Source organism: Pseudogymnoascus verrucosus (assembly GCF_001662655.1).
Source record: "Pseudogymnoascus verrucosus strain UAMH 10579 unplaced genomic scaffold scaffold_75, whole genome shotgun sequence".
Lineage (NCBI taxonomy): Eukaryota > Fungi > Ascomycota > Leotiomycetes > Thelebolales > Thelebolaceae > Pseudogymnoascus > Pseudogymnoascus verrucosus.
In genome coordinates this window covers 65,993-93,154 of record NW_017263726.1, presented here as the reverse complement: position 1 = coordinate 93,154, position 27,162 = coordinate 65,993, and the positions used below count along the sequence as shown (strand labels likewise).

The 27,162-nt window shown below is 51.2% G+C and overlaps 9 protein-coding genes across 9 annotated transcripts; 4 read left to right on the top strand and 5 right to left on the bottom strand.

The window, feature by feature from the left end:
• Nucleotides 1-173: 173 nt before the first annotated feature.
• Nucleotides 174-2,556, top strand: VE01_09351 (uncharacterized protein). Its single transcript, XM_018278765.2, has 3 exons — nucleotides 174-937; nucleotides 990-1,231; nucleotides 1,292-2,556. Exons 1-3 carry the CDS (start codon nucleotides 530-532, stop codon nucleotides 2,499-2,501), a joined length of 1,860 nt encoding a protein of 619 aa, XP_018125523.1. The 5' UTR covers nucleotides 174-529; the 3' UTR covers nucleotides 2,502-2,556.
• A 392-nt stretch (nucleotides 2,557-2,948) lies between these two features.
• Nucleotides 2,949-4,462, bottom strand: VE01_09350 (uncharacterized protein). Its single transcript, XM_059464057.1, has 4 exons — nucleotides 3,892-4,462; nucleotides 3,651-3,823; nucleotides 3,295-3,529; nucleotides 2,949-3,230 (listed from the first exon to the last, which is right to left on the bottom strand). The coding sequence occupies exons 1-4, from the start codon at nucleotides 4,268-4,270 to the stop codon at nucleotides 3,058-3,060; spliced, it is 960 nt and encodes a 319-aa protein (XP_059319259.1). The 5' UTR covers nucleotides 4,271-4,462; the 3' UTR covers nucleotides 2,949-3,057.
• Nucleotides 4,463-4,925: 463 nt separating this feature from the next.
• On the bottom strand, nucleotides 4,926-6,190 carry VE01_09349 (uncharacterized protein). The gene is made up of 3 exons (XM_018278763.2): nucleotides 5,808-6,190; nucleotides 5,615-5,755; nucleotides 4,926-5,557 (listed from the first exon to the last, which is right to left on the bottom strand). Exons 1-3 carry the CDS (start codon nucleotides 6,161-6,163, stop codon nucleotides 4,966-4,968), a joined length of 1,089 nt encoding a protein of 362 aa, XP_018125520.1. The 5' UTR covers nucleotides 6,164-6,190; the 3' UTR covers nucleotides 4,926-4,965.
• A 219-nt stretch (nucleotides 6,191-6,409) lies between these two features.
• On the top strand, nucleotides 6,410-8,549 carry VE01_09348 (uncharacterized protein). Its single transcript, XM_018278762.2, has 6 exons — nucleotides 6,410-6,901; nucleotides 6,954-7,232; nucleotides 7,289-7,329; nucleotides 7,386-8,101; nucleotides 8,156-8,364; nucleotides 8,419-8,549. The coding sequence occupies exons 1-6, from the start codon at nucleotides 6,629-6,631 to the stop codon at nucleotides 8,443-8,445; spliced, it is 1,545 nt and encodes a 514-aa protein (XP_018125525.1). The 5' UTR covers nucleotides 6,410-6,628; the 3' UTR covers nucleotides 8,446-8,549.
• Nucleotides 8,495-11,270, bottom strand: VE01_09347 (uncharacterized protein). The gene is made up of 3 exons (XM_059464056.1): nucleotides 10,864-11,270; nucleotides 9,937-10,811; nucleotides 8,495-9,888 (listed from the first exon to the last, which is right to left on the bottom strand). Exons 1-3 carry the CDS (start codon nucleotides 11,084-11,086, stop codon nucleotides 8,845-8,847), a joined length of 2,142 nt encoding a protein of 713 aa, XP_059319261.1. The 5' UTR covers nucleotides 11,087-11,270; the 3' UTR covers nucleotides 8,495-8,844.
• A 515-nt stretch (nucleotides 11,271-11,785) lies between these two features.
• Nucleotides 11,786-13,489, bottom strand: VE01_09346 (uncharacterized protein). Its single transcript, XM_018278760.2, has 2 exons — nucleotides 13,134-13,489; nucleotides 11,786-13,072 (listed from the first exon to the last, which is right to left on the bottom strand). The coding sequence occupies exons 1-2, from the start codon at nucleotides 13,225-13,227 to the stop codon at nucleotides 11,844-11,846; spliced, it is 1,323 nt and encodes a 440-aa protein (XP_018125519.1). The 5' UTR covers nucleotides 13,228-13,489; the 3' UTR covers nucleotides 11,786-11,843.
• On the top strand, nucleotides 13,414-15,896 carry VE01_09345 (uncharacterized protein; the record flags this gene model as incomplete). The annotated part of the gene is made up of 4 exons (XM_018278759.2): nucleotides 13,414-14,091; nucleotides 14,141-14,159; nucleotides 14,214-14,563; nucleotides 14,634-15,896. The coding sequence occupies exons 1-4, from the start codon at nucleotides 13,927-13,929 to the stop codon at nucleotides 15,894-15,896; spliced, it is 1,797 nt and encodes a 598-aa protein (XP_018125546.1). The 5' UTR covers nucleotides 13,414-13,926.
• Nucleotides 15,897-18,681: 2,785 nt separating this feature from the next.
• On the top strand, nucleotides 18,682-21,452 carry VE01_09344 (uncharacterized protein). The gene is made up of 3 exons (XM_018278758.2): nucleotides 18,682-19,292; nucleotides 19,459-20,680; nucleotides 20,800-21,452. The coding sequence occupies exons 1-3, from the start codon at nucleotides 19,196-19,198 to the stop codon at nucleotides 21,242-21,244; spliced, it is 1,764 nt and encodes a 587-aa protein (XP_018125547.1). The 5' UTR covers nucleotides 18,682-19,195; the 3' UTR covers nucleotides 21,245-21,452.
• Nucleotides 21,453-26,015: 4,563 nt separating this feature from the next.
• Nucleotides 26,016-26,834, bottom strand: VE01_09343 (uncharacterized protein; the record flags this gene model as incomplete). Its single annotated transcript, XM_018278757.1, has 1 exon — nucleotides 26,016-26,834. One exon carries the CDS (start codon nucleotides 26,832-26,834, stop codon nucleotides 26,016-26,018), a length of 819 nt encoding a protein of 272 aa, XP_018125518.1.
• Nucleotides 26,835-27,162: the final 328 nt, after the last annotated feature.

Here is a 27,162-nt window from a genome sequence, read left to right as displayed (position 1 = left end):
TCCCCGCAGATGTTCCGAATAATTTGAGCTCTCGGCCGACATATCCGTTGGAGTTGCCGTGACAGCCTTCAGTTTGGTTGTTGTCGGCATTACGTTTACGGTTAGCCCCCATATTCTGCCGCCTTACCATAATTGTCCATGCCGAATATCCCCACCACTCGACTCAATGGACGCCTCTCTCCTGACCACGCCTGCGAGTAACAACAGTAACTTACCAAGTATTCGGCTTCGAGCCTAACAACCGCTTCATCTCTAGCTGCACTCCAGTCCATTTCCTACCCCATAATGCCAACTCTCCGCTTTGGGAAAGCCGCGATGCTCCAAAGCCCCAATGCCGCCCCACTGTACTCTAGCAAGTCTCAATCAATTATTCTGTAGCATGTGGAGAATAACCCCCTAGCTACAACCTTGGAGGGTTTGGTAAAGGAGTGAAAAGCTTACTTATAAAGACTGGTTGTCTCGTATCTTATCTTTTACCCCGCGCATCAACAATAACTCAAAATCAAACAAACATTTTTCGATTATCAGCATGACCGTCGTCGTACAGCCTCCTGTTCGGATTGATGGCGAAGTGCCATCTATTCCTCATCTCAATGGCGATTCTTTGAAAACTAAGGCACCTGCGGTGAATGGGAATGGAATTTCCCCCGCCATTGCTCACACAAATGGTTCTCCCATCACCGCCCACGCAAATGGCGATGTGACAGATCCGTTTTCCCTGAGCCAGCAGTATGCCTACACTTCAAGGAAGCTGAAAGTCATAACTATTGGAGCCGGATTTTCCGGACTGATCATGGCCCATAAATTCCAGCACAGGTTTCCGGAGATGCAAGACATCATCGAAAACACCATTTATGAGGCTCGTAGCGACATTGGAGGAACATGGCTCGTCAATAACTACCCTGGTGTCCAGTGTGACGTGCCAGCGCACATCTACGTAAGTTTCACCCTTGAGCACGTGCCAAAACGCCATCTAACAACTCTTGCAGGCATTTCCATTTGATCCCAACCCAGACTGGGATCGATTCTATGCTAGCGGTGGAGACATCCAAGCTTATATCAAGAGAACCGTCAAGAAGTGGAACCTTGATCGCGATATCAAGCTAAATACCAGTGTCACAAGCGCAGTGTGGCAGGACGACCTGGGGAAGTGGAAGCTTACTGTTGAACATAAGGGTGAGGTTAGGGAAGAGTTCTGTGATATTTTGATATCCGGCCAAGGTGTTCTTGTGTACGTATAATTTCGGATCCTCACACTTTACATATTTCAGTTACTAACGATAAAACACAGCAAAGAAGCATGGCCGAAGGTTTCTGGTCTAAGTGACTTCAAGGGCCATGTAACACACTCTGCTGCATGGGACCATGACTACGACTATTCCAACAAGCGCATTGCAGTAATTGGCAACGGATCGTCTGGTATTCAGATTGTTCCACAGATGGCTAAGTTGGCAGGAACAGACGTTATGAACTTTGTTCGTGGCCCGGCCTGGGTCTACTACCGTGCGCCGCCATCGGCGCATCTTGGTAGAGAGACAGCCGATCCCAATCCGCAATTCACAGAAGAGGAGAAGGAACGCTTCCGCGACCCTGATTATCATCACCAATACCGCAAGGGCATAATTACCCGCACAAACAAGTCCTTTGCTCTCTTCATCAAGGGCGAGAATAATAAAAAGACCATGGAGGTTGCTACGAAGCAGATGTCAGAAAAGCTCAAGCACGACCCAAGGTTATGCGAAATTCTTATCCCCAAGTGGGAGCTGGGTTGTCGCCGTATCACGCCAGGCCCAGGATACCTCGAGTCATTCACCAAGCCAAACTGCGATATCACAAACAGCCCCATCACCAGTATCAGTGAGAAGGCAGTTCACACCGCTGATGGCAAGACATACGAGTGCGATGTTGTCATCTGTGCAACCGGTTTCGACGTCTCCTATCGCCCACGCTTCCCGCTGATTGGAAAGAACAGTGTCAACCTTGCCGAACGCTGGGCGGAAGATCCAGAGTCCTACCTCTCTGTCGCCGCACCGGACTTCCCAAACTACTTGATGATGACCGGCCCCAACAGTCTCGGTGGCCATGGCTCTCTCGTGGAATCGTTGAACTGGACTGGTGATTACTTTGTGAAGTGGATCAAGAAGATTGCTACTGAGGACATCAAGTACATTGAGCCCAAGAAGGAGGTTGTTCATGCCCTTGTTAAGTATGCCGATGAGATTCACAAGACTTTGGTTTGGACCGGTGGCTGCACGAGTTGGTATAAGAGGGGACGTGTTGACGGCCGGGTTACAGCACTGTTTGGTGGCAGTGCACAACTCTTCAACCGGTTAATTCGCGACATCCGTGCTGAGGACTTCAACATTGTATACAATACCGCGAATAACTTCAGGTTTATGGGTAACGGGTTCACCGAATTTGAGTCGGATCCAAACAGCGATTTGGCTTGGTACGTCGAGAAGGCGGAAGAGCTTAAAGATACTGCCTCGGAAAAGAAGTAGAGGGGCATTGTTTTAGTAGCTAGATTGTTCTCTTTGCATGTTTAGATATTCAGTTATACCAATTTTAGATATAATCTTCTACCTATACTGCCGTGATTCCTGCACTTCACTATATCCAAGTATTGGACATGACAGGTACTGACGCCGATAGACCAAATCAAATAATTCTGATTTCACGGAAGTTGGGTCAATAAGAATGTCTGACCCAGCCTTCTTCAACCTCGAAGCCCTTTCAACGGCCCCACAAGAGGCAACTTTGATACCAACGGAAAAATAAAACACTAGACTTCGAATGATTATAAAGGCTCCGCTGAGGTTCTTTTCGTATAGTTCGATTCTTCGCGGTTTATCACTTCAAAATAGCTGTGGCGTTTGTCATGAAAATATTACTTGCTTTGGAAGGCTTTCAGAGTTGAGATGTGAATAAATATGAAGATGTATTTCATGGTATAAGTAAACTATCATAGTATATATGGGGGGAACTATATACAGCCATCGCCCCTTATTTCTTGTTTCTTCCTTGAGCCTCGTCTCTGTCAGCGAGATCCATTTTCAACTATGCTTTGTAAACTCTTACTTTATATCCTTCAAGCCATTGATCCTCAATAATTCTCAGCTGCGTCTCTTGGTTCTGCTTGAAGTAGGGCTCCTCCTCAGTATAATCCTCCTTGTCGGTGTCCTTGAATCCTTCCTTTACATATGACCGTGGTGTAATCATGAATGAACGGCCTATTAAATTGCATCATATTAGAGAGAGTTTTTCACCGTGGGCATGAACATATCAAAAACTTACCATTCACTGTCCTGTCACATGCAATCCTCATCATGGCACCGGCGCAATCCTCGGTTTCACCAAATTTGATGCCGTTGTCAATGAGCCAGCTCTCATACTCGGCAGTTCGGATAGCGCTCTTGATCCAGCAGGGTGCAACATAGTTGATCCTGATGCCTTGCTCCCACGAGTTACGACGAGCAGTTCTCATGAATCCTCTTAGAGCATACTTCGTTGCTGTGTATTCCCAGTTTCCCTATTTGACAAGTTAGCCTTTCATGTTCAGAGCTAATAGACATTCTGAATCGGTTGGGAGCGAGCTGCAGTTTGTTTTGCGGGGGATGGGCTGTGGGAGGCGGGGTCGGGGGGAGGCTTACTGGAGAATCAATCCAAGCCACCATGCTTCCAGTCATTATGAAGCATCTGTCACGGTCTTCGTTATCGGGTTGTCTTCTAAAGTAATATGTCGCAAGTTTCCAGGTGTACAGAGTGCCGTCAATGTTGACCTTGACAATGTTGAGATCAGGCTTTGTTGGCTCTCCTTTGAGGTCTAGATTACATTTTAGCAAATTGGCCTTAATAAACAGCATTTAGATACGATGGGGCAAAAACTCGTACCATCAAGGTTCCATAAACTATCTCCTGAGCTCCTGCTGATTCCAGCATTCGCCAATACAACGTCTACACTGTGATTTGGGCTCTTGCTCACGGCCGTCTCGAAGAGCGTCTTCTGCTCGTCCCAGCTACGGATATCGCACTTGACAAAAGCCACACGATCTCCGTCAGCATTGAGCTCCTTCTCAATCTCTTTGCCCCTCTCGCTAAGGTCTCCAAATGTGACGAAGGCACCAGCAGCAACGAAGGCACGTACGCACGCCTCGCCGATTCCGTTGGCGCCGCCTGTAACAATTACCGACTTCCCCTTCATCTTCGACTTGTCGGGCACCACGGTGTGGTCCACCGGGCCAGTGTAGCTGTATTTGGCTAGTTGAGGCATAGTTATAAGTGTAAAATAAAAATTGGGATATTAGATGCGAAACTTTCTGTGGAATAAAACAGAGAATTAGGGGAATTATTGAGGGCAATGTGTGACTGTTTTATCAATGACAGAATAATATACACTGAATATTCATCGGATATGCGGCAGCGTAAAAGATAGAAGGATTAGGGATTGAGATTGAGGGGGACGACGATCAGTACTTTGCGGGGTCAAATCGCGGGGTAGTGGTTGGGGTGTGGCTGGGAGACTTTCCATGCGTACGGCAATCCGGATTCGGATCGCCGTCAGAAACCCTAGTGGCAGTCCAAATTCGGATTGCCGTCGGCATGGAAAGTCAGACATCCCCACCAGCCCGCCGGACTCAATATTTCAATTAGCACCAAATTCCGGCCGTACATCGGTACCACAATAGCGTAATGTGCTAATTCGGTAGTTTTCTTTTAGACCGGCATTTTTTTTTTTTTGGATTGCATGGCTGCCACGTGCATGTCAATGAATGGGAAACGCTAGACCTGGACTGTGTCGAAACTTGAATATGACGTGTTAGCTTGTGTGTGTTGGAAATTGGGGCGAGATTTGCATCCAGAGGGCCATTTGTGAAGCCGATCACAATGGTCATTTCATTGAGCACTGCAAAGGCAAAAATAATTTATGTGATATTGCGAATGGTATAAACTCTGGTTACACTATAGCTAGGCCAATCCCACCGTTTTCCAATAAGGTTCCAGATCTCTAAAGAATGCCCACTTCAGCATATTGCCCCATCCCTTCTCCTTCCATGCATTTAAACTCTTGGGGAAATGATCAACACCATCTCGTACTGATCCGTCATGAGCAATGATAACAAAGACGTTCTCGTTGCAGTCAAGGTCTTGCAGATGCCCAACTGTAGTAGTTGCAAGCGGTATATCAAGCCCATAGGTTATATCGTAGAGAGTATCTGTAGGTTTCCTACCTCTTGATTTTTGAAGATCGTCAAAAGCGCTACCAGGACAGAATGGGAGGTCGCTTTGTGGATTGCAAGGATGCGGCGAGATTGATTCGGGTACTGGTAGATGCTCGGAAGGTCTAAATATCCCAGGATAGTGACAGACGTCACCACCTAGGAGTATAAAAGTATCGGGGCCAGTGGTTGTTCGTGCAAGTCCACAGAGATGGCCGACGGCGTGTCCGGGGCTATCTAGGAGGTAGAAAGAGCCATCGCCGAAATAATCAAAAGCTGGGAAGCGGCCAATCCGAAGAGAGTTCGGGCCGTCAAATGAAATCTCACGGAGGGTACGACCACTAACACGAAGCCGTTAACACATTGCATTGTAGCCATGGCGAGGAATTAAAACGTACGCGTAATCACTCTCACGTATGGGCGATTCGGGATTTGCTGGGGCACCTGGAAGCATAGCTTCTTTGAACCCCGCCCCAACTACGAGGTCAGTAGTGGGTGGGAAAGTAGACGGGTCGCCAATGTGGTCCCAATGCCAGTGACTTCAAACAGAGTCAGCTTTCAAGATGGCGACAGTAGGGGCAGTGAACCTACCTCCAAATGACGGCCTCGATTTCATTGCCGCGTATGCCGTTCTCTTCCAGGATATCGATGACATTCACCTTGACCTGAATGTTGTAGTTTGTCGTTGGTATGTAATTCGCAATGGTCGGAGCATAATTGTTAAAATCCTTTCGGATTCCTAGATCCCAGACCAATTTACGGCCAGAGCCATGCTCGATAAGAAAGCATAGTGAAGGCGAGTGTGTCTTGTGTGTTGTCACGCTAGGCACAGGTGGTGCCATGAACCTGTTCAGGACTGCTGGTCCAAAATTGACGGCATTGATCAGTTTGACAGTTACAGTTTCCTCGCCAGCGGGGAGCTGAACAATTGGCGATTTCTTCTCCATAGTTGCGTATATTATTGTGTTGTTGTGTTGAATGCGCCACAAGCGTCTTATTTCAATATTTCCGATATTTCGGAGCGGGATATCTGAGCGGGGTAAACACCCCAAGAATGTGGAGATGCTTTCCCCGCACTTCTTAGAGGCCCAGGGACCGGCAATCCACATTTGAACTAGCGCATTGTGCCGCTCCAAGAAACAAAGCCCACGCAACCCGGCCTCGCCCCCTAGCATTTTCAATTCCAGAGTATGCATCACGTAGCTTTCCCCGTAGCTATACTCCATACCCCATAGTCTATCCCGTAGTCTTGGTCTGGGGAAATGTGACTAGGAGGTTGCTAGAGCCCCTTTGCATGAGTATTTATATCTGATCCTCCTTTACCCAGGTCGTTTATCAAAGCTCTGGATCGGCATCCAACACATCCTACCTCTTGACACCCAAGAGTGCAATAATTTTTTCGATCAGTCACTATGAGCAGCACTTCGGAGAAGCCTCAGGTCATCCAGACAGAAGGTGTCACCACTCCTTCAAACGTTGAGATGGAAGATCTCAAGACTGCACCAACAACCGATACTGTGCATTTCGATGAAGCATTGAAAGTTCTTCAAAAGTATGATGGTGACCAGACGTGGACTGATCAGGAGGAGAAGCGGGTGCGAAGAATCATCGATTGGAAGCTGATGCCAGTGCTCTGCATGACATACTGTTTACAGTACTACGACAAGGCAATGCTCAGTCAAGCTGTGAGTTTCTGCTTTTAACGTCGAGTCATTGACGAGAGACTGACTTGGATAGGCTATTTTCGGACTCAGGGATGACTTGGGCCTGAAGACGGGCAATCGCTACTCCTTCTCAGCAGCTATTTTCTATCTTGGTTACATCGTTGGGGCTTACCCAACCATGATCTTGGCTCAAAGATATCCTGTCGAACGTGTGGCATCCATCCTTGTGGTGCTATGGGGTATCTGTCTCATCCTTACTGTTGCTTGCACCAACTACCAGGGACTATATGCACAGCGCTTCTTCCTCGGTTTGCTCGAGTCTGGCATCAGTCCTCTCTTCATGCTTATTGTTGTAAGTATTCGGAACAACTCGTCCTCCACTACACGCTGTTCTAACTATTTCTAAAGGGAAGTTGGTACAAGAAGAACGAGCAAGCCTTTAGAATGGGGTGAGTAGTCATGTTCCTCCAAAGACAACCCGTACGGATCACTGACAGTCCTTCAGAATTTGGTACAGTTGCACTGGCTACGTGTCCATCTTCTCTCCTCTCATCAACTACGGATTCGGACAGATCACCAGCGGACCTCTCTCATCTTGGAAGTATATGTATCTCTTTGCCGGAGCCATAACAACCTTATGGGGAGTTGCCATCTGGTTCGTGCTCCCACCCGACCCAATCCGAACAACCATCTTCGACGAAAGACAACGCTTCATCGCCATTTCGCGTCTGCGCAGCAACAACTCCGGCGTACGAAACATGCATCTGAAGAAGAACCAGATCACCGAATTACTCCTTGATCTCAAGTTCTGGATTATGATCTCAACCGCATTCCTCATGATGATTGCCAACGGCCTCATCTCGACCTTCATGCCAATCATCATCAACGGCTTTGGATTCAGCACCCTGAACTCCCTACTTCTCATGACACCCGCTGGAGCCTTCGCAGGAACTATTCAGCTGGTTGCGCCGTTCCTGGCAATGAAATTCGCAGGCGTTCGAACCTACATCATCATCGTTTGCCAGTGCATCACGACTACCGGAGCGTTGTTGTTATGGCTTCTGCCCCGAACCCAAACCGGAGCATTGTTATTTGCTGTTTACATCCTGCCAGCAACCGGAGGAGGATATGCTGTTGTCATGGGCCTCCAAATCGCTAATATTGCTGGTTATACGAAGAGGTCCATCGCGTCATCCGGTTTATACATCGGGTACTGCTTGGGTAAGATACCTTTCCGATTCTAGCTTTATAAGTGCATACTAACGCTTCTGCTAGGTAACTTTGTTGGCCCCTTGCTATTCAAGCCAGTGGACGCACCTCGCTATGTTCCTGGGTTCGTCGCTGTTGTCATTACGGCAATCGTTGCTGCTGGATTTATTGCCGCGTACCGATTAGTATGTATTTTGGATAATCGCAAACGCGACAAGTCTGGTATCATGGAAGGATTTGAGCATGCTTATGAGGATGACCTGACGGATATGAAGGTAAGTGCTGAGATTGTGGAATTTAGAGATTGTTTGCTAACTTTCGTGATTTAGAATCCTCAGTTCAGATACATTCTGTAAGCGACATATATTGTTGGGAAACGGACAGAAAGTAAGGAACTGTAGTAGCTAGGAGGCTGGTTTTGAGTATTTTCAATAATCAATAATTTAGTATGAGTTAAAGGGCAATTGGTAGTTAAGCTTTATTTTAGAAGCTATTGAATTATAATATCAACCCATTCGCCAAATACTTCAGCTCGCGATTCATTATAAAAAGCATCGTTGAAGTGGGCATCGCCATATATATGATGAGCGTCTGCTCGTAATTCCTTGGCATCTGTCTAGAGACTTTGCAAAAGACCTATAGTCAAGGCCTATAACACCTGTGTATATAACCATAACACCCAATTGCTACAATTATCAGTACAATACTCATCGTTCCTCTCGCTTCGCATGGGTCATATGCAATCTTTTAGAAGATCACTCAGGTCCAGGAGCCCACGAGTAATTTTGCAAGAACGGGTCAAAAAGATCCTGATACTGCATCATGATGTTCTCGTGAAATAACTCATTACTAGGCGACGGAAATCCTCTCGTGGCACTTCCATTGGCTCGTTCCGAGAGGAGCTTCTCCGCTATTCCGTTGGTTGCGCTCGTCACGAATGGAAAGAATGCCATCCAGTCAAAATCATCGTCGTCTGGCATACCCATGCCTTGTTGATCAACCTGTGCTGATAATATTCTTGGCGCGCTGGGGGTGCCGAGATCATTGTCGGGTGAGAGAGGATGGTCATTCGTTGTCATCCTCGGTTTATAAACGGCAGTGGCCGAGGTAGTAGTGGTGCTGCTCTGGTTCCTGAGGCGATCGAAACCATCAACAAGGACGTTTGCTGATGCCCACATTGTTTGGAGCTGCTTGACGGTTTGCACAAGAGTGTCTAGATCTCTATTAGCGTCCCGGGAGAGGTGATCGACATGGCATGCTTGCAGTAGAGCAATAAATGCCGTTCCACTGTACCAGCACGTAATAGCCATGAGAAATCGTGCACTGCCTCGCGATAATATATCCCGAAGTATGCGTGCGATGCAAGATGCCGCCATAATTGCCGGCGGTAGAGCTTGTGGTAAAGAATGAGCTGATCGCTTGAGATGTAGAATGGTAATCACTGTGAGATATGGGAGGTGCAATTGATGCACGTTCCGATTGAAGTTCTCTGTGCGCGCTGAGCTTATGGGAAGCTGGAGGTGGGGAGGGAGAGAATGAACCCATTCGATAAGCTCCTGCCGTAGATGAAATGGGAAAGGGGGTGATGGCGCCGACTCATCGGCGGCAGAGCGTAAGAGAACCTTGGCTACACGACCAATGATGGCACATAGACGGACCCAATATATAAAGATCTCGCCCTTAGCCTGGTCCTGTGGGTTGCTTGGAAAGTCGGCAAGTGTTGGCTCTGAAATGTTGCAGTCGTCTGGATCTATGATGCAGGGCTTACTTTGGCATAATGCCGTTAGGCGCTCTCGAGCCTTGAAACTATTAGTATCGGTGAGGTCATAGAATGGATTTGTACCCACAAAAGCAGTCCACCAGATCCTGCGACGCAGACTAAAGTCTAGATTATCCCCCCGATAGAGATCAAGACTACGTTCGCGATGAAAATTCATCTGTTGAGCATGTCGTATGAGAACCGACGTCCACCACCACGACGAATGCCTATGAACTATCGTCGTCCCGATAGGAGCCCACCAATAGAATAATGCTATAGCTTTCAAAGAAGTCATGCCGTCGGCCTCCTCATCATTATAGAACAGCGATCGAGCCGTCTTGTAGTATGCAGCGGAACCCTCGTGCGGAATTAATGGAGGTTGAATATTACTCGCGGCAGCAGCAAGTGCATTTGCGAGCAGAGGAGACCGAGTTAGGTCGTTCTGGAGAGTTTCTCGGCATAATATGGGACAAAAGGGATAGCAATATTCAAAGTAAGTTTCGATGAAGCTTTGCTGGAGATCCAGCTGCAGAGGCTCTGCGACTTCCTTTTGTTCTAATATTGAAACAAGAGCGTGACTCTCAGCTAACCGTCGATGCTCAAGATCATATATTTGTAGAAATCCGGTGTCTACATCACCCGTGTGTGCCTCCCCAGTCTCCGTATGCTCGTTGCTTGCTTGAGACTGAGGGGCAGCTGGGAAGTTGGCTTGATGACCTAGTGAATCGTTCCGCTGTTGGTGGAAATCATCTGAGAGACCTGGTAGATCTTGGTTCTGTTGTTGGTGGACTGAGTCTTGAAATCGTTTGGCTGCGGAATTGCTGATTGCTGTAGGGGAGGGGCCATTTGGCGCTCCCATTTCGGGGTTGGAGATATGAGTTGAAGTTTCAACTTGCTGGGATATAGAGTGACCGTGTCGGATACTCTCGGGTGTCTGCATGACGTTGGAAGTAGGTGAAGGTTCTGAAGAATTGTTAGTATCCTTATCGGCTATGGCATTGTAACGAGGTCGAACCTGTGATTCGGGCCGGCACCTTTTGGCGCTTTTCGCGCCTAGTTGGACGAACACAACATTCTCGATTTTGAGTGCTACAAGTCGTACAGTTTTGGTGACCAAGGTTTGTCCTATTTTGGAGATCACATTTGGTCTTCTTGGAATGACAGGCAATACAGACTAGCTCTGCACGTTTGCGCCGAGTCTGAGGTGCAGTAAAGTGCATCCAGTCGAGTTCGGTCATGACTGGGGTTGGTGGCACCGTTGGCGCCGTCAAGGTTGAGTGAGGCCAAGATTGCGTGGGTTTCGCGGTGCGCTTGCTGTCGTGACGGTGACGATACTGGTGATGTGTATGGCTCGTTGTCGCCGTTGCAGTCGTTCCGGTCGTTCTCGTCGTTGTCGTCGCTGTAGGTGTGGTGCAAGGCTGGTGCGGAGGTAAATCTGGGGTACCCGGTAACCCCGCTCAATTCTACAGTTTTTGGGAGACCCGAGAAACCGATTTCGTCGATGTGTGGGGCGCCAATACGCTTATCGTGCGGAGAAAACCACAATGCTGACCAAACATTTAATCCCCAGATACCAGGCCGCTAAGTTTTGCTCTGCTTCGTCGCGCCATGATATGATTGTTAGATGATAGATAATTTATGTGGCTGCGACTTGGGCGGCTTCATATTACCCTGCTCGTTGAGGAGGAATGAGGACTTTTGGGTGCTGTGGGGGGAGATGGTGGGCAGGGGTCCTACAGTGTCAAAACCATGATAATATAGACTATATCACGGTATCTCCGTCATTTTCTTACCTACAATTGATTATAGTCTTGAGTGACTGGACGCATTTACCTGAACTAAAGTTACTGCAGACAGTGTTCTCATCCACAGTTCCTCTCGAAATATTTAGGGTGAGCTCAGCGCTTGTTTTAATCGCCCCGGGCATGTATATGCTTCTCTATGATTTTCTATATCGTCGTAGTGTTACAATATCATACAATATTCATTACACCCCTACTTCTTCCCCTTCCCCTTCCCACCCGCGCCCCCCTTCTCGGCCTCCTTCGCCTTCGCCTCCTCCTCCAACACCAAATCCTCAATATCCCTCTCCCCCAACCAAGTCCTTACACTCTGCATCACCTTCTCCAGCTCCTCACCCCCGTCCATAACCTCATCCAAATTAAACACACTAAGACCACTCCGATGATCCGTCACCCGCTGCTGTCCCCAATTGTACGTCCTCACTTTATCCCCCCTTCCCAACTTCGTCCCGCCCCCAGCCGCCTGCCTCACCTTCTGGACCTCCTCCTCCCGCTTCTCCCGCCTCGCCTGCGCCAGGCGCGCGCGCAGGATATTCCACGCTTTCTCGCGGTTCTTGTGTTGAGATCGCGAATCTTGCATCGCTACCACAGTACCCGTGGGTATATGCGTCAGGCGAACCGCAGAATCAGTCGTGTTAACGTGCTGCCCCCCCGCACCACGAGCTCGCATAACATCAACACGCACATCCGTGGTGTTGACGTAGTAATCGCTCTCGGGATCATTAAGATCCGCCTCCCCTATCGACTTCTCCCCCCCGGTCGTCGGGATGCTAGGAAGTACTAACACACCCACAGCACTCGTGTGCGTTCGCCCCTTCGCCTCAGTCACTGGGACGCGCTGCACGCGATGTACACCGGACTCGCATCGGAGTTCCGCATATGCGCCTGCATCCGAAATCTCCAGAATCGCTTCCAGGATCGGCGCTTCGGACTCCGCGCCCGTTGTACCGTCCGTAGTCTCGTACTTGAGCAACGACGACTGAAAGCCGCGACGCGCGCAGTAGGCACGGTACATGCGCAGCAGGTCGCCAGCAAAAAGATTAGCTTCGCTGCCTCCCACGCCAGGTTTGATCTCGATGAGGCATGGCAGGGCGGCGAAGGGGTGTATCGGGGTCAACGCCGTCTTGAGGTTTTGGGATAAGGACGCGACTTCCGATTTCGTAGCTATGAGGTCTTCCTCCGCGAGTTCACGCAGCTCGGGATCGGTGCTGCGGTCGGAGAGGAGGGCGTGCAGCTCCGTGAGCGAGCTAGTTGCTGTATCGAGCGAGGCGAGGGAGGAGGCTATGGGTTGCAGCTCCCCAATGCGTTTGGCGAGTTTGCTGTCAAAGGTATCGCTAGTTTTGGCGCTTAGGGAGGCATATTCGTTTGTAAGGGATCGGGCGCGCGTGAGGAGCGCGGGACTGATGAATTCATTGCTCGTAGCTTGGGGATGATTAGCGGGTGCTCTTGCGCATCGGGGAGGGGGGGATTGGATCGGTCGTACCTATGCTTTGGAAGCGGATAGGCTGCTGCTGCCGCCTAGCTGGCTTGGAGAGTGCGGTGATGCATCTGCGACATACCCACGGACTTCGAATCATGCTGGGATACCTAAATCGCAGCGAGGATTATCTAGGTCGTCGCGAAGTGCAACCCCCAAGCCGTGAGGTTATTCCGAACCCGCGGCGCCAAAAATGTTTCGGGCCCTGGCGGAGAAATGATAGGCCGTGCCATCACCGCCCTGGCAGAATTCGATGGATTGGGGGTTCTGTGTGGAACAAAAATCGGGGGAGGGTTCTTGGCGGCAACGTTTATATCTCGGCAGATGGTCAGGGACGGGTGTAGCATGTGTTACAACTAGTTTTCTGTGAGATTGAAGTGATGTTATGCTATATCGGCGTGGGATACGGGGATGCCGACGCGCCTCCGAGCCTCGGCCGGGGTAGAGGAAGCCGATTTTTGAGTTTCGGCGTCCACATGTTACCCCGCCGTGCATGATGGCATATGCCCCACGGGTACAGCGGCTTCCCACCTTCGGACAGGACTGTTTATCCCAGATACCCCCACTTTCACGTATCACGGTCGGGCGGGGTGGCTGTTAGGCTTCGGGGGTTCGTCGCCGTAGTGTAGTATATCGGGACCTGTTTGACTCTTAGATCTCCTTTCAAAAGGTGAAGCTTTCCGTATATGTCCTTGGAATCTACTGGCTGCATACAACCACGAACTTGGCGCAATCAAGACAGCTTCATCGATAATACTAAGAAGCCACTTACTATCATAGACACCTACAACTGCCCAAGATGGCTCTAAACGCAGAAGCCATCCCACCCTCCTCAAACCCCGCATTCGCCCAATTCCCAAGCCGAAGGAGCGTCGTCCACAGCACCGACGGAATCATCGCCTGCACGCAACCATTGGCAGCAAGATGCGGTCTCAGGATCTTACAACAAGGCGGAAACGCAGCTGTAAGTCAACCAACATCCCACACAAGACACATCACTAACATAAACCCAGGATGCCGCAGTAGCAGTCGGTATGTCCCTCCCCCCCACCAACCCACCAGCCAGCACCATCTAACCCCCCACAGCCGCCGGACTCAACATGACCGAACCCTGCAGCACCGGCATCGGCGGCGACATGTTCTGTCTCTACTACGACGCCAAAACCAAGAAGGTCTCCGCCATGAACGGCTCTGGCCGCGCAGGCGCAAACTGCTCGCTCGAAACTATCCGCAAGGATCTCGGGCTCAAGGAGGGGCAGGAGGGCTCGATACCCCTGGATAGCGTGCACGCAGTCACAGTCCCCGGAGCTGCTGCAGGGTGGGTCGACACAGTTGAGAGTTTCGGTAGCGGAAAGCTCTCTATATCACAGATCCTCGCCCCCGCCATCGAGCTGGGAGAGAAGGGGTTCCCTGTTTCTGAAATCGCAGCTGCTTCTGTACGTCCCCTCCCCCTTTTCCATTCCACCAAAACCCCCTTTAAACCCCCCAAACTAACTCCCCTCGCAGTGGCAACGCGGGGAATCCAGTCTCCGCGCCGCCTCCCCCAACTACGCCGAACTCCTCAAATCCGACTCCTCATCCCCTGACGGCTACCGCGCCCCCGGCCCAGGAGAACTCTTCCACAACCCCAATTTATCCTCTACTTTCCGCGCGTTGGCTACAGAAGGGAAGGCAGGGTTCTACAGCGGCCGCGTGGGCGAGGCGCTTGTTAAAGTGCTTGCTGATCGCGGGGGACGGCTTACGGCGGAGGATTTGTCGAATCATGCGAATTTGGGAACCGAGCACGTCTCCCCCATCGCCCTAACATTCAACGGGCAGAACGCCGGCAAACCCTTTTCTGCAGACGCCTCCCACGCTGTCAAGCTGTGGGAACACCCTCCCAACGGCCAGGGTATCGTCGCTTTAATGGCATTGGGTATTCTCGAATCCTTGGAGGCCGCTGGCACAATCCCAGCTTTCAAACCAGAAGACCACAACACAGCACCCTACCTCCACGCCATCATCGAAGCCCTCCGCATAGCCTTCTCCGACGCTTCCTGGTTCGTCGCAGACCCCAACGCCGTCCGCGTCCCAACCGCCGAGTTGCTCTCCTCCTCCTACCTCGCCACGCGCGCTGCGCTCTTCGACCCGGCGCGCGCGACACCAGTGCCCACGCGCGGCTCACCGGCGTTGAATTCCTGCGACACCGTTTACTTCGCCGTCACGGACGCGGAGGGTAACGCAGCGAGTTTTATTAATAGCAATTACACCGGTTTCGGCTCCGCTATCGTGCCCCAGGGATGCGGATTCACTCTCCAGAATCGCGCGGCGAATTTTAGTCTCGATAAGGAACATCCGAATGTGCTGGCGCCGGGGAAGAGGCCGTATCATACTATCATCCCTGCCTTGACTACTAACGCGAGTGATGACAGCTTGCACAGCGTCCTCGGCGTGATGGGGGGATTCATGCAACCCCAAGGCCACGTCCAGGTGTTGTTGAATATGCGCGCATTCGGGTTTAACCCCCAGCAAGCCCTCGACGCGCCGAGGGTGTGTATTGGGGCTGGGATGCCGGATGAGGGGGAGGTGTTGGATGTTACTGTTTATGTGGAGGAGGGGGTTGATGAGAAGGTGGTGGAGGGGTTGAGGGGCTTGGGACATAAGGTGCAGGTTGTGGGGGGGTGGGAGAGGGGGTTGTTTGGGAGGGGACAGGTGGTGAAAAGGGGGAGGGATGGGGTGGATTCGGGGGGGAGTGATTTGAGGGGGGATGGGGGGGCGTATCCTGCGTAGATGGTGAGACGTCGTATCTTAGCTGAATCGGAAATATATCATGGCCATCGTTGAAGTAGGGGGGTAATATGGAAATACCTTCACACATGTCAACCTCGAGCTATTACCAGCTTTCATCTTGCAAGGCTATTGTACTCCTCAGCATTGAAATGGAAGAACTCTAAACTTACATCTCATCTCACACCTACTTACCACAACCTACTCACCACATCTGACATCGAAAACTCATCATACACGTCATCTGAGAAACAACAGAATGGCAAACCTTACCTTCACTTATCTCACCATGCTTACCATACTCACCTCACAAAACCACCATCCTCAGCATCTATCATCCTTACCATCCATCCTCACCATCCTGATCATCCTCACCATCCATCCTCACAGCACATAACACCCCTCACATCGTCATCCACCTCACCCATCACCCATCAACCCCTCACCTCGTCATCCTCCCACGGGTACCTTACATACCCCTCTCCCCTCCGACGCCTCAGCTTATGCACATCGTCACACTTGGCAGTGACGTTTCTTCTGACTTACCTCATTCCTCACCTCCCACTACCTACTTTCCCCTTCTACCCCCGATCACTCCTACCATCTTCCCCCATCTCCTATAGTCTTCCATCCCTTTTCCATCCTTACCTTCCTATCCCCAATCCGTCTCATCACCCCTCACATAACCACCACCGAATCCGTCTCCCCCCTTTCCCCATCCCCAATCCGTCCCAACCACCAGCCATGCTCCTCGATATCTGCTTACCAATCCCCTGCCCCGCCCCTTGCATGCCAGTAGACACATGATTGGGTACCCCACAAGGAGACTAAACTATAACAGGATTAGTGATATGCACGCGCCGTAAATGGAATAGCGGCAGGCGGAGAAAATGACGAAGTGATGACGCAACGCTGTTCGTGGTTGGGACAAAGCGAAAAAATGGATTTGGTTTTTCTAGGGGGGGGGGTTAGTATGCTAGATGCTGTATACACTGTATATGTGTATTGGGATGGAGATGAAGTGTAATACTGTATAATACTTATATCCCTATCACTCCTTGTCCGCGTCGTGGATTAACAATCCCCCAACGCTGAAAATCAGACGCGACTCGTTGAACGTGAATCCGCCCTCGGTACACTTCCGTACCACAGTACATGCTCTCGTGCCCCCAAGTCAACTAGCAGAGTACAGAAAGTCTAAGTGTCCACACACCAGCACTACGGTAGTCGGAAAGTGGGCCGCCCTTCCCATCCACCCAACCTATCACAGGAGGGTTAACGTGATAGAGACCCACTTATGTGTGGTTTCGTCATAGGCACGAGAGATTGTGTGGAAAGCGGTTTTTTGGTGAGCAGTGAGTGGTAGAGCAGTAGTAGGAGGAGGGGACAGGGACAGGGTGAGCGGGAGAAGGGGAGGAGAGGGTTTTTGTTAGTGAGGGTTAGGAGAGGGAAGGAAAAGGGGAAGAAGGGCGTTTTGTTAGGGGGGATGATAGATGGGCTGTTAGGGAGTGTACGTGACTTTTCTTACCGTCTAGTCTACACCGCATCCATCCCGGCAGTCACATTTTAACTACCACCCACCGCCCACCCACCCACCGCCGAGACTCGACTTGACTCGATCAACTCTTCTAACACTTCTTTCCTAACTCTCTGGTACAACTCTACCACGGCACAACGGCACTGTTACATGCATCGTGGGCATTGGCGTGGTGGGAACCGCGGTATCGAGGTGGGTGCGCTGTTGTACCTCTGGCTGGCATCCACTGGGTGTCTTTTGTAGTGTTAGTAGTCGAGGTGTTGACCAGTTAGGAGGCGGGAATTGGGTCTAGGAGCGAGGAGACGGTGGGTGGTGGGTACGGGGATGGTACTTCGAGGGACTTGGATGGTTATACTGGCCCAGCGCAGGGTGAATCTCTCGGTTTTGTAGCATCCCATCCACTGATGGGATTTGGGTGCTGTTTTGTTGTTCTTACTCCCTAACACCCTCCCTAACCTTCCTGTTTGTCTCCTACCACTCTCTTCTCCTCCTCTCTCCCCTCTTTCTTTCCCGTCACACACTCTCCTACTTGTTAGTCACACTCCTCTTAGTACACCCCCTAGGAGACATACTATTGTTAGTACCAACCTACTATTTCTTAGCACTCTCCTCCTACTGTTTACCATTTCTTACCACACCCACCTCCTCTCTTACTACCACCCATTAACACACCTATTAACACACCCATTAACATACCCACCAACACTGTGCATCTCCTCCCTCTACACCCTCTACACCCTCTACACTCTTTGTCTAACGCACCAGCTACCACCACACCCTCCTTACACTAATACAACTTACAAATCATCCACAACCACTACCAACTCTACCACCACAACCACCTTAACAGTACCACCACCTCCACTCCCTCTACCCACTTCCTACCACCCCCCTTACACTCCCTCCTCACACCCCCTACTACCCTCCCTTATTCCCCTACCAACCTCTCTTATTCTCCCTCTTACCACCTCTACCACCACCACCTCTATTTATCCATCCACCTCCCCCCCCAATCTAAGTACACCCCAAGTACCCCCAAGTAACCCTGCCCCCATCCCCCATATTCCATCCCCACTTTTTCCTTCTCTCCATCCCATCTCATCCTCCCATTTTCCTCCACTCCCTCTAATCCCTCCAATCCCTCCAATCCCTTCTCCCCAAACCTCTCCAATCCCTCCCCCCATCCACCAATTCCATCCAATCATCTCAGTTTTTTTTTCTTTCCCTTTTCCATTTTCCCTTTCCTCGTCTACTGTCCCTACCACCCGCCCTACCACCACATAATCCGATTAATCCCCCCCCAAGACCGAACTCCCCCCAAAGAAACATCCTACCTGACGTCACGTCGACTTCCGTCCTACAACCACAAACAATTCATTCAACCACCAAAGAATATCAACCCAAACTATACTATTTCTCAGCTAATTCGACTTCAAAATCACCCTACGCAATTATCACTCCAGATGAACTAGCTGCTTATACATACTACCCTAAACTAATCCCGACTCGAAACTTCAAAAACCAAGCCTCCCTCGCATCTCCTCCCTCCGAAACCTTTCGCCTGTCATCTGCAGAAAACACTCGTCATAGCCCACACCTTAACACACCCGCGACCACACCATCACCCCCAACCACCACCACCAACGTCACTGCCGTCACCGACGTCCGCCAGAGACACCACAATAGCCTCAATCGTCGCTTCACCCCCCCCCCCCCCATCACGCGCGCGAACAGTCTCTCCTTCCTCCCCCTTCCCTCCCCCACAATGGAGAATTCTCCCACAGACACCGCGAAGAAGGAGATCCCGTCGCCGACTGAGCCTGCCACAACCACCACCAGCAACACCACGCCAATAAAGACGGGTATGTCATTCTCTACACGCACCTGCCACCCCTCTCCTCCCCCCTTCCCTTCTTTCCCCCTCTCTCCCTTCCCTGTCAATGACGTTGTGACGTCCCTGGCGCGTTGTGGTTGTGTCTTGGGCGACAAAAAAAATGAAAGACTCACATGCTCACAATCACTCAACAGACAACGAGACAATCCCCAACAACGCCGACTCATCATCGACCAACGTCGACGGCGACGCCGAAACCACCGACCCGACACTCCTCCCTCCCCCACCGCGCCCATCGTCAAACTCGGGCACCAGCAATAACAACAACAGCAACAGCAACAGCGACACCTACTTCGCGCCGAACCAACCCGCGGCATCACACCTCTCCTTCGAACCCAATCCCTTCGAACACTCCTTCGCAGGCGGCGGCGGCTCCAACTCGGCAGGCGACTCCCAAACCCCCGGCGGCACCAAGCTCCCACCCGTCGCCTCCATCACCTCACCCTCCTCCCTCCTCCCCGGCGGCGGCACAACCCCCTACCCCTGGGGCAGCTCCTCGCTGCGCACCGGCCCCCTCTCCCCCGCCATGCTCTCCGGCCCAACCGGCGATTACTTCGGCGACACCAACCACCTCCGCGGCGGCTTCACCCCGAACGAGTCCAGCCTGCGAACAGGCCTCACCCCAGGCGGCGGGGGCACCATGTTCCCCACCCCCAGCCCAAACTCGCAAGCCATCTTCAACCAGATCGCCGCCGCCACCCCTGCGACACCAACAGTCGACTTCCACCGCTCCGCCCTCGCCGCCTCGCACCGCAAGCAATCAGAGGCCGCGACCCCATCAAACATCACATCCCAACCCCAGCGCGACGTCACAAACGGCGACCACGCCGCCACCACACCAGCAAAGCAACTCCAGCAGCAGCAGCGCGAACCCTTCGCCCAACACGACGCCAACGACGCCGCGAACGGGCTCTTCCTACTCGCCTCCCAATCACGGACTAACTCCGTCGGCCCTGGCGCATCAGGACAATACGCAATGGCGCCCCAGCAGCCCGTGCACGCGCACCCGAGCGGCGGCGGGGCGTCGCAGCCGCGCGAGCTAAGGAATGGGAGTCGTGGCGGCGGCGGGGTAAGCGAGGGGAGCGAGGATAGCGAGGATAGGTCGTCGTCGAGGGTGACGAGGGGGAAGGGAAGGAAGGGTGCGGGCGCGAGGAGGAAGGCGGAGGAGGTGCCGGTGGCGAGTAAGGCGCCGCCGGCGAAGAAGGGGAAGCATGGCGGTGGTAGCGCGGCGTCGCAGCATTATATGGAGCCGGAGCCGCCGAGTGAGGAGGAGGATGTTAAGCAGGAGGAGTATAATGCGAATGGGAAGAAGATGACGGATGAGGAGAAGAGGAAGAATTTCTTGGAGAGGAATCGGTATGTCTTATCCCCTTTTGCACCCAACCAAACCACCATTCTCCCCAAACCCGTTTCCGCCAGAAAGAAAGAAAAGATCAAAAAACGATAGAACAGAAAACTAATTTTTTTGCCGTTAGTGTCGCCGCCCTCAAATGCCGCCAGCGCAAGAAACAATGGCTCGCCAACCTCCAACAAAAAGTCGAAATCTTCAGCTCCGAAAACGACTCCCTCACCAACCAACTCGCCAACCTCCGCGAGGAAGTCATCCAGCTCAAAACCCGACTCCTAGCACACAAGGACTGTCCCGTCTCCCAATCCCAGGCTATGGGTGGGTATTTGGGGGGTATTGAGTTTGGAGGGGGGGCGCCGCCGGGGATGATGGGGCAGGGGATGCCGGCGGGGATGCCGGCGGGGATGCAAGGGGGGGGGATGCCAGCGGGGATGCAGGGTGGGATGCAGGGGATGGGGGTGCAGTATGGGAGTATGATGGGGCAGGGGATGTCGGGGGGGGGGATGCAGGGGGGTGGGGGACAGCAGCAGCAGGTTATGGCGCAGGGGGGGGGGGATAGGCGGTTCTCGTAGGGAGATGGCCTGAGATGTCCCTTCCCGTGTGACCCTGGCTGTGGGACGACGAGCGTTTGATTCGTCCTAGCTGATGGGATCTTTATGGATGGTGATGAGAGGGGATAGAGGGGAGAGAGGGGAGAGAAAGTGGACACGTGCTACGATAATGGGTGTTGAACTGGAAACTTTTTATGCCGGTGGACCTTACTGGCTTGGTTGGGGGGGGGGGGACAAAATGGGGGGGAAGGAAGGGGGAGTTCTATTTGTTTATATGTCTGCTCTCTCTCTGTGTATTCATTGTGTCTTTTCTCTTCTGTTCTTTTTTTTTGTTTTTGTTTTTTTTCGTTTTATAGTGTTTTGTCATCGGTTTTTGATGTGCTTTGTGTTGGTTGAGTTTGGTGGGTGGAGTGGAGAGGGAAGGATGGGAGGGATTGGAGGGATGATGGGACGATGGGAATAGGAGGGAATGAGAGAGAGGAGGGAAAGTGGTAGGGGATGGGGGGGTTACGGCGATCGTACCCTAGGGAAGAAATGGGTGGTGGAGGTGTATTACTAAGACAAGATCCAAGATCGAGATAAAGATCAACATATGATACGAGATGGATGAGATGAGATGATGGGAGTGGGGGCTGGTGTTGATATGAGGTTGACGAGATGCCCCGGGGTTGAAGAGGGGGGGATTGAGTGTGGGACAAAAGTAGGGGGTTTAGGGGCGGGGGGGGAATACATATTTGTATATATAAATGAGATTCTTGTTCTAATACACATTTCTGGTGCTAATCTGATGATTGTGTGACATATATATGCTATGCTCCGTGTCCGACAGGTTAGGAATGAGATTTACGAATTAGGAAAGGCGGGAGATGGGAAAGGCCGGGTAACTAACTCTGCTCTACTGAGAGGAGGGAGTGTGCGCGTGTGTGGATGTGCCGCTATATCATCTGTTCCCTTACAGCAGGGAGGATCCTGTCAAAAGTAAAAATAGGGGGCTCGAAACAAGATCAGTCGGTCCACAACGAAAGCGTTATAGCACTTCTCTGATTCCGAGTCATGGTTGGAGATGGGCCGCTTGCTGGCTACGAAGCTAGGTAATTGCGGGGTGCGGGGGTGGGGGGCGGAGGCTGTTGTCGTCGTCGTGGATGCTGTTGTTGTCGTGTTGGTGGTTCTCGTCGTCGAATTCCTGCTGTCGTCGATTCCTGCTGTCGTTTTGTTGAGCTGTTCTCGTCGTCCCTTCCTGTCGCCTCAACACTCACACACCGTGCGCGTTGCTTCGGACACACAGATCCTATTACCGTTTACCGTTTACCCCGTTCCAGAGAGGGCTGGTTTTGAAGGTGGGAGGTAGAAAGGTGACGCGTATGTGAATTCCAGTCTGGGGACGGCGTCATGTTTGGGGGGTTATATGTATATATATGTAAATGGGGAATTCTTGGTGATGGGCTTGGTTGTGGGGTCGTGAGGTGCTTGGGTGTGTGTGTGTGTTGTGTGCGTGTGTTGTGTGTGTATTGTGTGAGTGAGTGATTGGGGAGCGAACGAAAAAAAAGGGGCTGTGGGTGGTTGGGGGTTGAGGCGCGATTTTTTTTTATGCGGTTCGTCATGATGCTGTGACGGTACTTAACTACGATGCAAACCCCCCCCAAGCCCTCCTTGGATTTCAAACTCTAGCTTGCTTGTTTATTTTATCCTCGGGTAGAGGTACGTCTAATATTCATGCTGTAGAAGATGACAGGGGGGGCAAGAATAACTGGGATCTCGTACGGTGGGAGACGAATGGTTCAGACTTCAAATAGTGTGGGGAGAGGGGTGGTAGGTGTACAGGGGGAAAGGGGGGTTGAGGGGGGTGTTGAGGGTGTGGATGGAGAGGAGGTCTCTTGGTGGTGGTGGGGGATCTTGTTGGTGGAGCTTCTTGTCGTCGTTGATTCTTGTCGTCGTCGACGATTCTTGTTGTCATCATCAAGGAAGACCTCAGCAATTACTCGTCGAGAAGGTGACATCAGTACTAGATTATGATTTGTAGAAGCTCTACTTCAAAGGAGGTATGATCTTGTATCCTTCTGCGACGTTTTGCCCCGCCCTTCTCGTTGTCTTTACCCCTTACCCCCTACATATCACCATCGGGATTTACTTCTCGCTAATACGCAGATGAATCTACTACGTGCCAGAGAAAGGTTTGGAAGGTAAGAGGTGTGAGGATATTGGTTTCGGGGAGGGCAGGATATTATAGGGTCTGAGCATGTTTAGGTTATTAGATGATGAGAGGATGAAGGGAGAGGGAGGGTGATATGATTCCAAAAGCGTGGATGGTAAGCAAGGGGCCGGGGGGGGGGGCTGGGGAAATGCTATCCAAGACGCAACCACCATTACCCTACTGCGAATGTTATAGCCTTTCCTATAAATCACCACAGATGTGTTCAAATAACATTTTTCAATATCATAAGTGAGCTACATTCCCTACGTGCTTGCCATACGACGTGGTACGGGGAAGCTGGAGCTGGGACGGCTGTAGAGTCGGGGTTGGGGGGTCGAGAGGGGTGGGAGGTTCTTGTTAGTGAAACTTCTTGTCGTCGTCGTCATTCCTGTTGTCGTGAATTGCTGTTGTCGTCCCTCCCCCTCACTGTCGCGGTTCGTATAACGTTTTGCCATGCGGCTGATATTGGCCTCGTCGTAGATTCCTCTCTTCATCTTTCCCCCTCACCCCCCGGTGTGTATAACTTTGTGCCATGCGGCTGATAAGAACCTCCGCGAGGGAGCAATGATTGAGTTTGCGGAGTCTACAGGCGACAAAGCCGTGGGGCTAATACTTGGCCTACCCGAATATATCTACCGCGGTCTCAACTTTTCATGGGCATGAATCGGCTTATGGATCACTGGTTTAGAATTAATGAGGTGCTTTGAAGGATAACAGACATGGGAATACTAGTCTCAGAAACGGATGTGAGAGTCCAATTGTTTTCGATACTTGGTTCGAATACTTGTGATTGTGGGTTGGGTTATTATATGTGATAGGCGTGATGGAATGATGGAGTGGTAGGGGTGTAGCTAATCGGGCGGGGGTGATATGGGGGAAGAAGGAAGGGGGATAAATGAGGGGAAGCGTGGGGGGGTAGGAAGGGTGTATATAAGTGAAGGTTTGTTCTGCTACTTCTTTTTATCGATGCATGAGCATCCACGGGGTGATATCCTAGTCGACCATGATGCCATTGAAGAATAGACCTCAGCCACCGCGCGGCTTGAAGCTGCTGCTGCTGCTACTCAATCTACCAACTGGATGTGTTGGAAGAAATGAAAAGGGGGTGGGTGGGGAGAGGTTCTTGTTGTCGTCCATTCCTGTTGTCGTCTCATAGAAGACGACACCCCTCTATTCTCGTCCTCACCACCCACATCCACAACCCAAGCCTGCATCCTCCTTGCTGTAGCCGCTTGCATCTTTGCCACCTCTGATTCGTAGTTTTCGTATTGTAATCTCGATCTCCCTTGATTCCTCCGATCCCGTCTCATAAGACCACGGAATGTGACTCCGCAGGTGGTGATAATGGCGTAGCCAATGTTCTGTTTGATTTGTTTCAACTCGGGTCCATCACAAGAGATCAGTGTCAAATGACTTCTTAATCATTTGAAGAATTGAATCCACCATCAACCTAACCAACCGTTCTTTTATCAGTCTAGGCTAGCCAACCCATGTATCCTGTCCCAGCGATGTCTTGTCGCTGTATGGAATTCTAAAGAACAGACAGGACAGGATATATATATTCATCACCTCCTATCTCTCATCCCCCGCCCCTCCCCTCTCTCGCCGCACTCTACACTCACAGCATCATAGAAATAAATCTATATTTTTCGTCCAAATAAGGAAGGAACGCAAAAGTCAAAAACCGTCCCAACACGGTAGCTCTTTCCCTCGTTGGTTGCTCGTTCCTTCCGTTTTTACTCGGTCGTTTGTTCCTCCTGGAGTCGGTCGCTCCTGCCTTGTAAAGCCAGTCATTCCTTCCTTACTTAATCGGTCGTTCCTTCCTCCTGGAGTCAGTCGTTCCTTCCCTCTAAGTCAGTCGTTCCTTCCCTCTGGAGTCGGTCGCTCTTTCCTTCTCGAGTCGGTCGTTCCTTCCTCAGTTGGTTGGTCGTTCCTTCCCTCTAGAGTTGGTCACTCCTTCATCCTAGTATCGGCTGTTCCTTCCCTATATGATGGGCCGTTCTTTCCATTCCCAGCTGGTCGTCCCTTCCCTCCAGCGTCGATAGTTCTTTCAATATTTAACTATTCCACAAGTCGTCCCTTCCCTCGATAGTTGGGTCGTTCTATAGTTCACCAGTTGTTCCTTCTCTTTTTAATCCCATTATCGGGTAGCTCTTTCCTTCGATTGGTGGTTGTTCCTTCTATATATTCATACCTGCACGGTCTCGCAAGTGTGGCGCTAACTGCTGCCTCGTTTCCATTTGAGTTGCATCAGGGGAAGAGAAGATGGAGAACAGGAATCGGAGAGTATGTAGTTGAAAGATATCTATATTCTGCGTCATCAGTCTTTCTTCTCTGCTAATAGTATATACCACTGTCTCTCAGTCTTCGCACTTCCATGCACCTCCTCCCTCAGCCGTTTCTTACCACCAATCCTCTCTCAACCTCACATCCTCACACCCAAACCAATCGTCCAAATCCCCATCCTTATTTATATCCCCTCATAACCTCCGAAACGATTATATCCTCCATTTCCAGGTCCGTGTCACACCCACACCGTCTTTACTGCTGGATCCTCTCTGGGATGATGTAAAGGTGAGAATAATCTTCCGGGTGGAAACTTCAACCGCTTCTTTCGCTCTCACCAGATTCATCTTCTGTCCCACCCGATGAACCGGATAATGATTCATCTTCTGTCCCGCCCGATGGACCGGACGATGATTCATCGGATCCACCGATCACCGACTCTGTTGTCTCATCTTCTGTTGTCGAAGGATCAGACGGTTCCAACAACACTTTTCCTTCTTTTTCCGCATAATAATCCGTCCAACTGCCTGTTCCATCGCTACTTTCGCGCGCCGCCCCCTCCACCCTTTTCTTTCTCGGAACTGGCTCATCTGGAATCGGCACCCCCATCAACTCCTCCCTCTTCCATCTCGCATTAAATGCCGCCCACCCCACCTTCATTATATCCTCATGAACTCTCCTCCCCAGCTCCACCTCCTCCGCTCGACGCGCCCCGTAACCATCTACTTCCTCCACCCAGAAGTGCCTCCGCGCCATCTCACTCTCCATCTGAAGAACTCGTAGCCTCATCCAGTCGCTGGGCGGCGCGTAAAGTGGCGTCCGCAGACCCTGATCCCACTCTTCCTTCGTCACGCCAATCATCCCTGCGAGACCCTCTCTGTTGTGGTCCGCGTCCCGAAATATCGGCTTCTCTTGGTCATCTTGTATCCGCCTATACGGTATTGGAAGAAGCTCTGATGTTGAGCTGTCTGAGGATCTGGCTTTTGGGACCCGCCGTGACCTTGCTCGTCCTCGACCTGTTCCGCGACCGCGTCTGGGGGGCGTTCCGAAGATTGAAGGCTTCTGGGCCTCGGGTGTGCCTTTTTCAATCTCCGTAGGGATCTGGTTGCGCCACGTCTGCCATTCTGTTGCCATATCGACCTGCAGTAGGTACCTTACTCACAGGACTTTGATATCTGTCAGGAGCGGTTCATAATACTCTCGGTGTTGACGCGAGTTCCTGCTCTTCAACGGTACAGTCGAGAGGTGGCCATGAGGTTGCATGGTCGGTCTCACGACAAATATTGCAATGAATGAATGAAAGTTGCTTGTTTGAAATAAGCAATCACGATGTGCCCAGCGACGAAGTTGGTGGTGCATCTTGTCACAAGAGGGAAGGGGCGAGCGTGCGTACGTATGTGGTTGTGAATGGGATTTTTGAACATCCGTCCGTGGTTTTGATAGAGTGAAACGAAATAATTGC

What these genes read in the sequence shown, in the direction of transcription:
- VE01_09351 (XM_018278765.2), top strand. Translation starts at nt 530, where the DNA reads ATGACCGTCGTCGTACAGCCTCCTGTTCGGATTGATGGCGAAGTGCCA. An exon ending in ACGTGCCAGCGCACATCTAC is followed by an intron (nt 938 to 989) that starts GTAAGTTTCACC and finishes CAACTCTTGCAG; the next exon opens with GCATTTCCATTTGATCCCAA. An exon ending in TCCGGCCAAGGTGTTCTTGT is followed by an intron (nt 1,232 to 1,291) that starts GTACGTATAATT and finishes GATAAAACACAG; the next exon opens with CAAAGAAGCATGGCCGAAGG.
- VE01_09350 (XM_059464057.1), bottom strand. Translation starts at nt 4,270, where the DNA reads ATGCCTCAACTAGCCAAATACAGCTACACTGGCCCGGTGGACCACACC. An exon ending in TGGCTTGGATTGATTCTCCA is followed by an intron (nt 3,530 to 3,650) that starts GTAAGCCTCCCC and finishes CTTGTCAAATAG; the next exon opens with GGAAACTGGGAATACACAGC. An exon ending in ATGTGACAGGACAGTGAATG is followed by an intron (nt 3,231 to 3,294) that starts GTAAGTTTTTGA and finishes GCAATTTAATAG; the next exon opens with GCCGTTCATTCATGATTACA.
- VE01_09349 (XM_018278763.2), bottom strand. Translation starts at nt 6,163, where the DNA reads ATGGAGAAGAAATCGCCAATTGTTCAGCTCCCCGCTGGCGAGGAAACT. An exon ending in ATCGAGGCCGTCATTTGGAG is followed by an intron (nt 5,756 to 5,807) that starts GTAGGTTCACTG and finishes CTCTGTTTGAAG; the next exon opens with TCACTGGCATTGGGACCACA. An exon ending in ATACGTGAGAGTGATTACGC is followed by an intron (nt 5,558 to 5,614) that starts GTACGTTTTAAT and finishes GCTTCGTGTTAG; the next exon opens with TGGTCGTACCCTCCGTGAGA.
- VE01_09348 (XM_018278762.2), top strand. Translation starts at nt 6,629, where the DNA reads ATGAGCAGCACTTCGGAGAAGCCTCAGGTCATCCAGACAGAAGGTGTC. An exon ending in CTCTCTTCATGCTTATTGTT is followed by an intron (nt 7,233 to 7,288) that starts GTAAGTATTCGG and finishes CTATTTCTAAAG; the next exon opens with GGAAGTTGGTACAAGAAGAA. An exon ending in ATGACCTGACGGATATGAAG is followed by an intron (nt 8,365 to 8,418) that starts GTAAGTGCTGAG and finishes TTCGTGATTTAG; the next exon opens with AATCCTCAGTTCAGATACAT.
- VE01_09347 (XM_059464056.1), bottom strand. Translation starts at nt 11,086, where the DNA reads ATGACCGAACTCGACTGGATGCACTTTACTGCACCTCAGACTCGGCGC. An exon ending in GGTGCCGGCCCGAATCACAG is followed by an intron (nt 10,812 to 10,863) that starts GTTCGACCTCGT and finishes ACAATTCTTCAG; the next exon opens with AACCTTCACCTACTTCCAAC. An exon ending in GGATCTGGTGGACTGCTTTT is followed by an intron (nt 9,889 to 9,936) that starts GTGGGTACAAAT and finishes AATAGTTTCAAG; the next exon opens with GCTCGAGAGCGCCTAACGGC.
- VE01_09346 (XM_018278760.2), bottom strand. Translation starts at nt 13,227, where the DNA reads ATGATTCGAAGTCCGTGGGTATGTCGCAGATGCATCACCGCACTCTCC. An exon ending in TATCCGCTTCCAAAGCATAG is followed by an intron (nt 13,073 to 13,133) that starts GTACGACCGATC and finishes ATCATCCCCAAG; the next exon opens with CTACGAGCAATGAATTCATC.
- VE01_09344 (XM_018278758.2), top strand. Translation starts at nt 19,196, where the DNA reads ATGGAGAATTCTCCCACAGACACCGCGAAGAAGGAGATCCCGTCGCCG. An exon ending in CACCACGCCAATAAAGACGG is followed by an intron (nt 19,293 to 19,458) that starts GTATGTCATTCT and finishes ATCACTCAACAG; the next exon opens with ACAACGAGACAATCCCCAAC. An exon ending in AATTTCTTGGAGAGGAATCG is followed by an intron (nt 20,681 to 20,799) that starts GTATGTCTTATC and finishes TTTTGCCGTTAG; the next exon opens with TGTCGCCGCCCTCAAATGCC.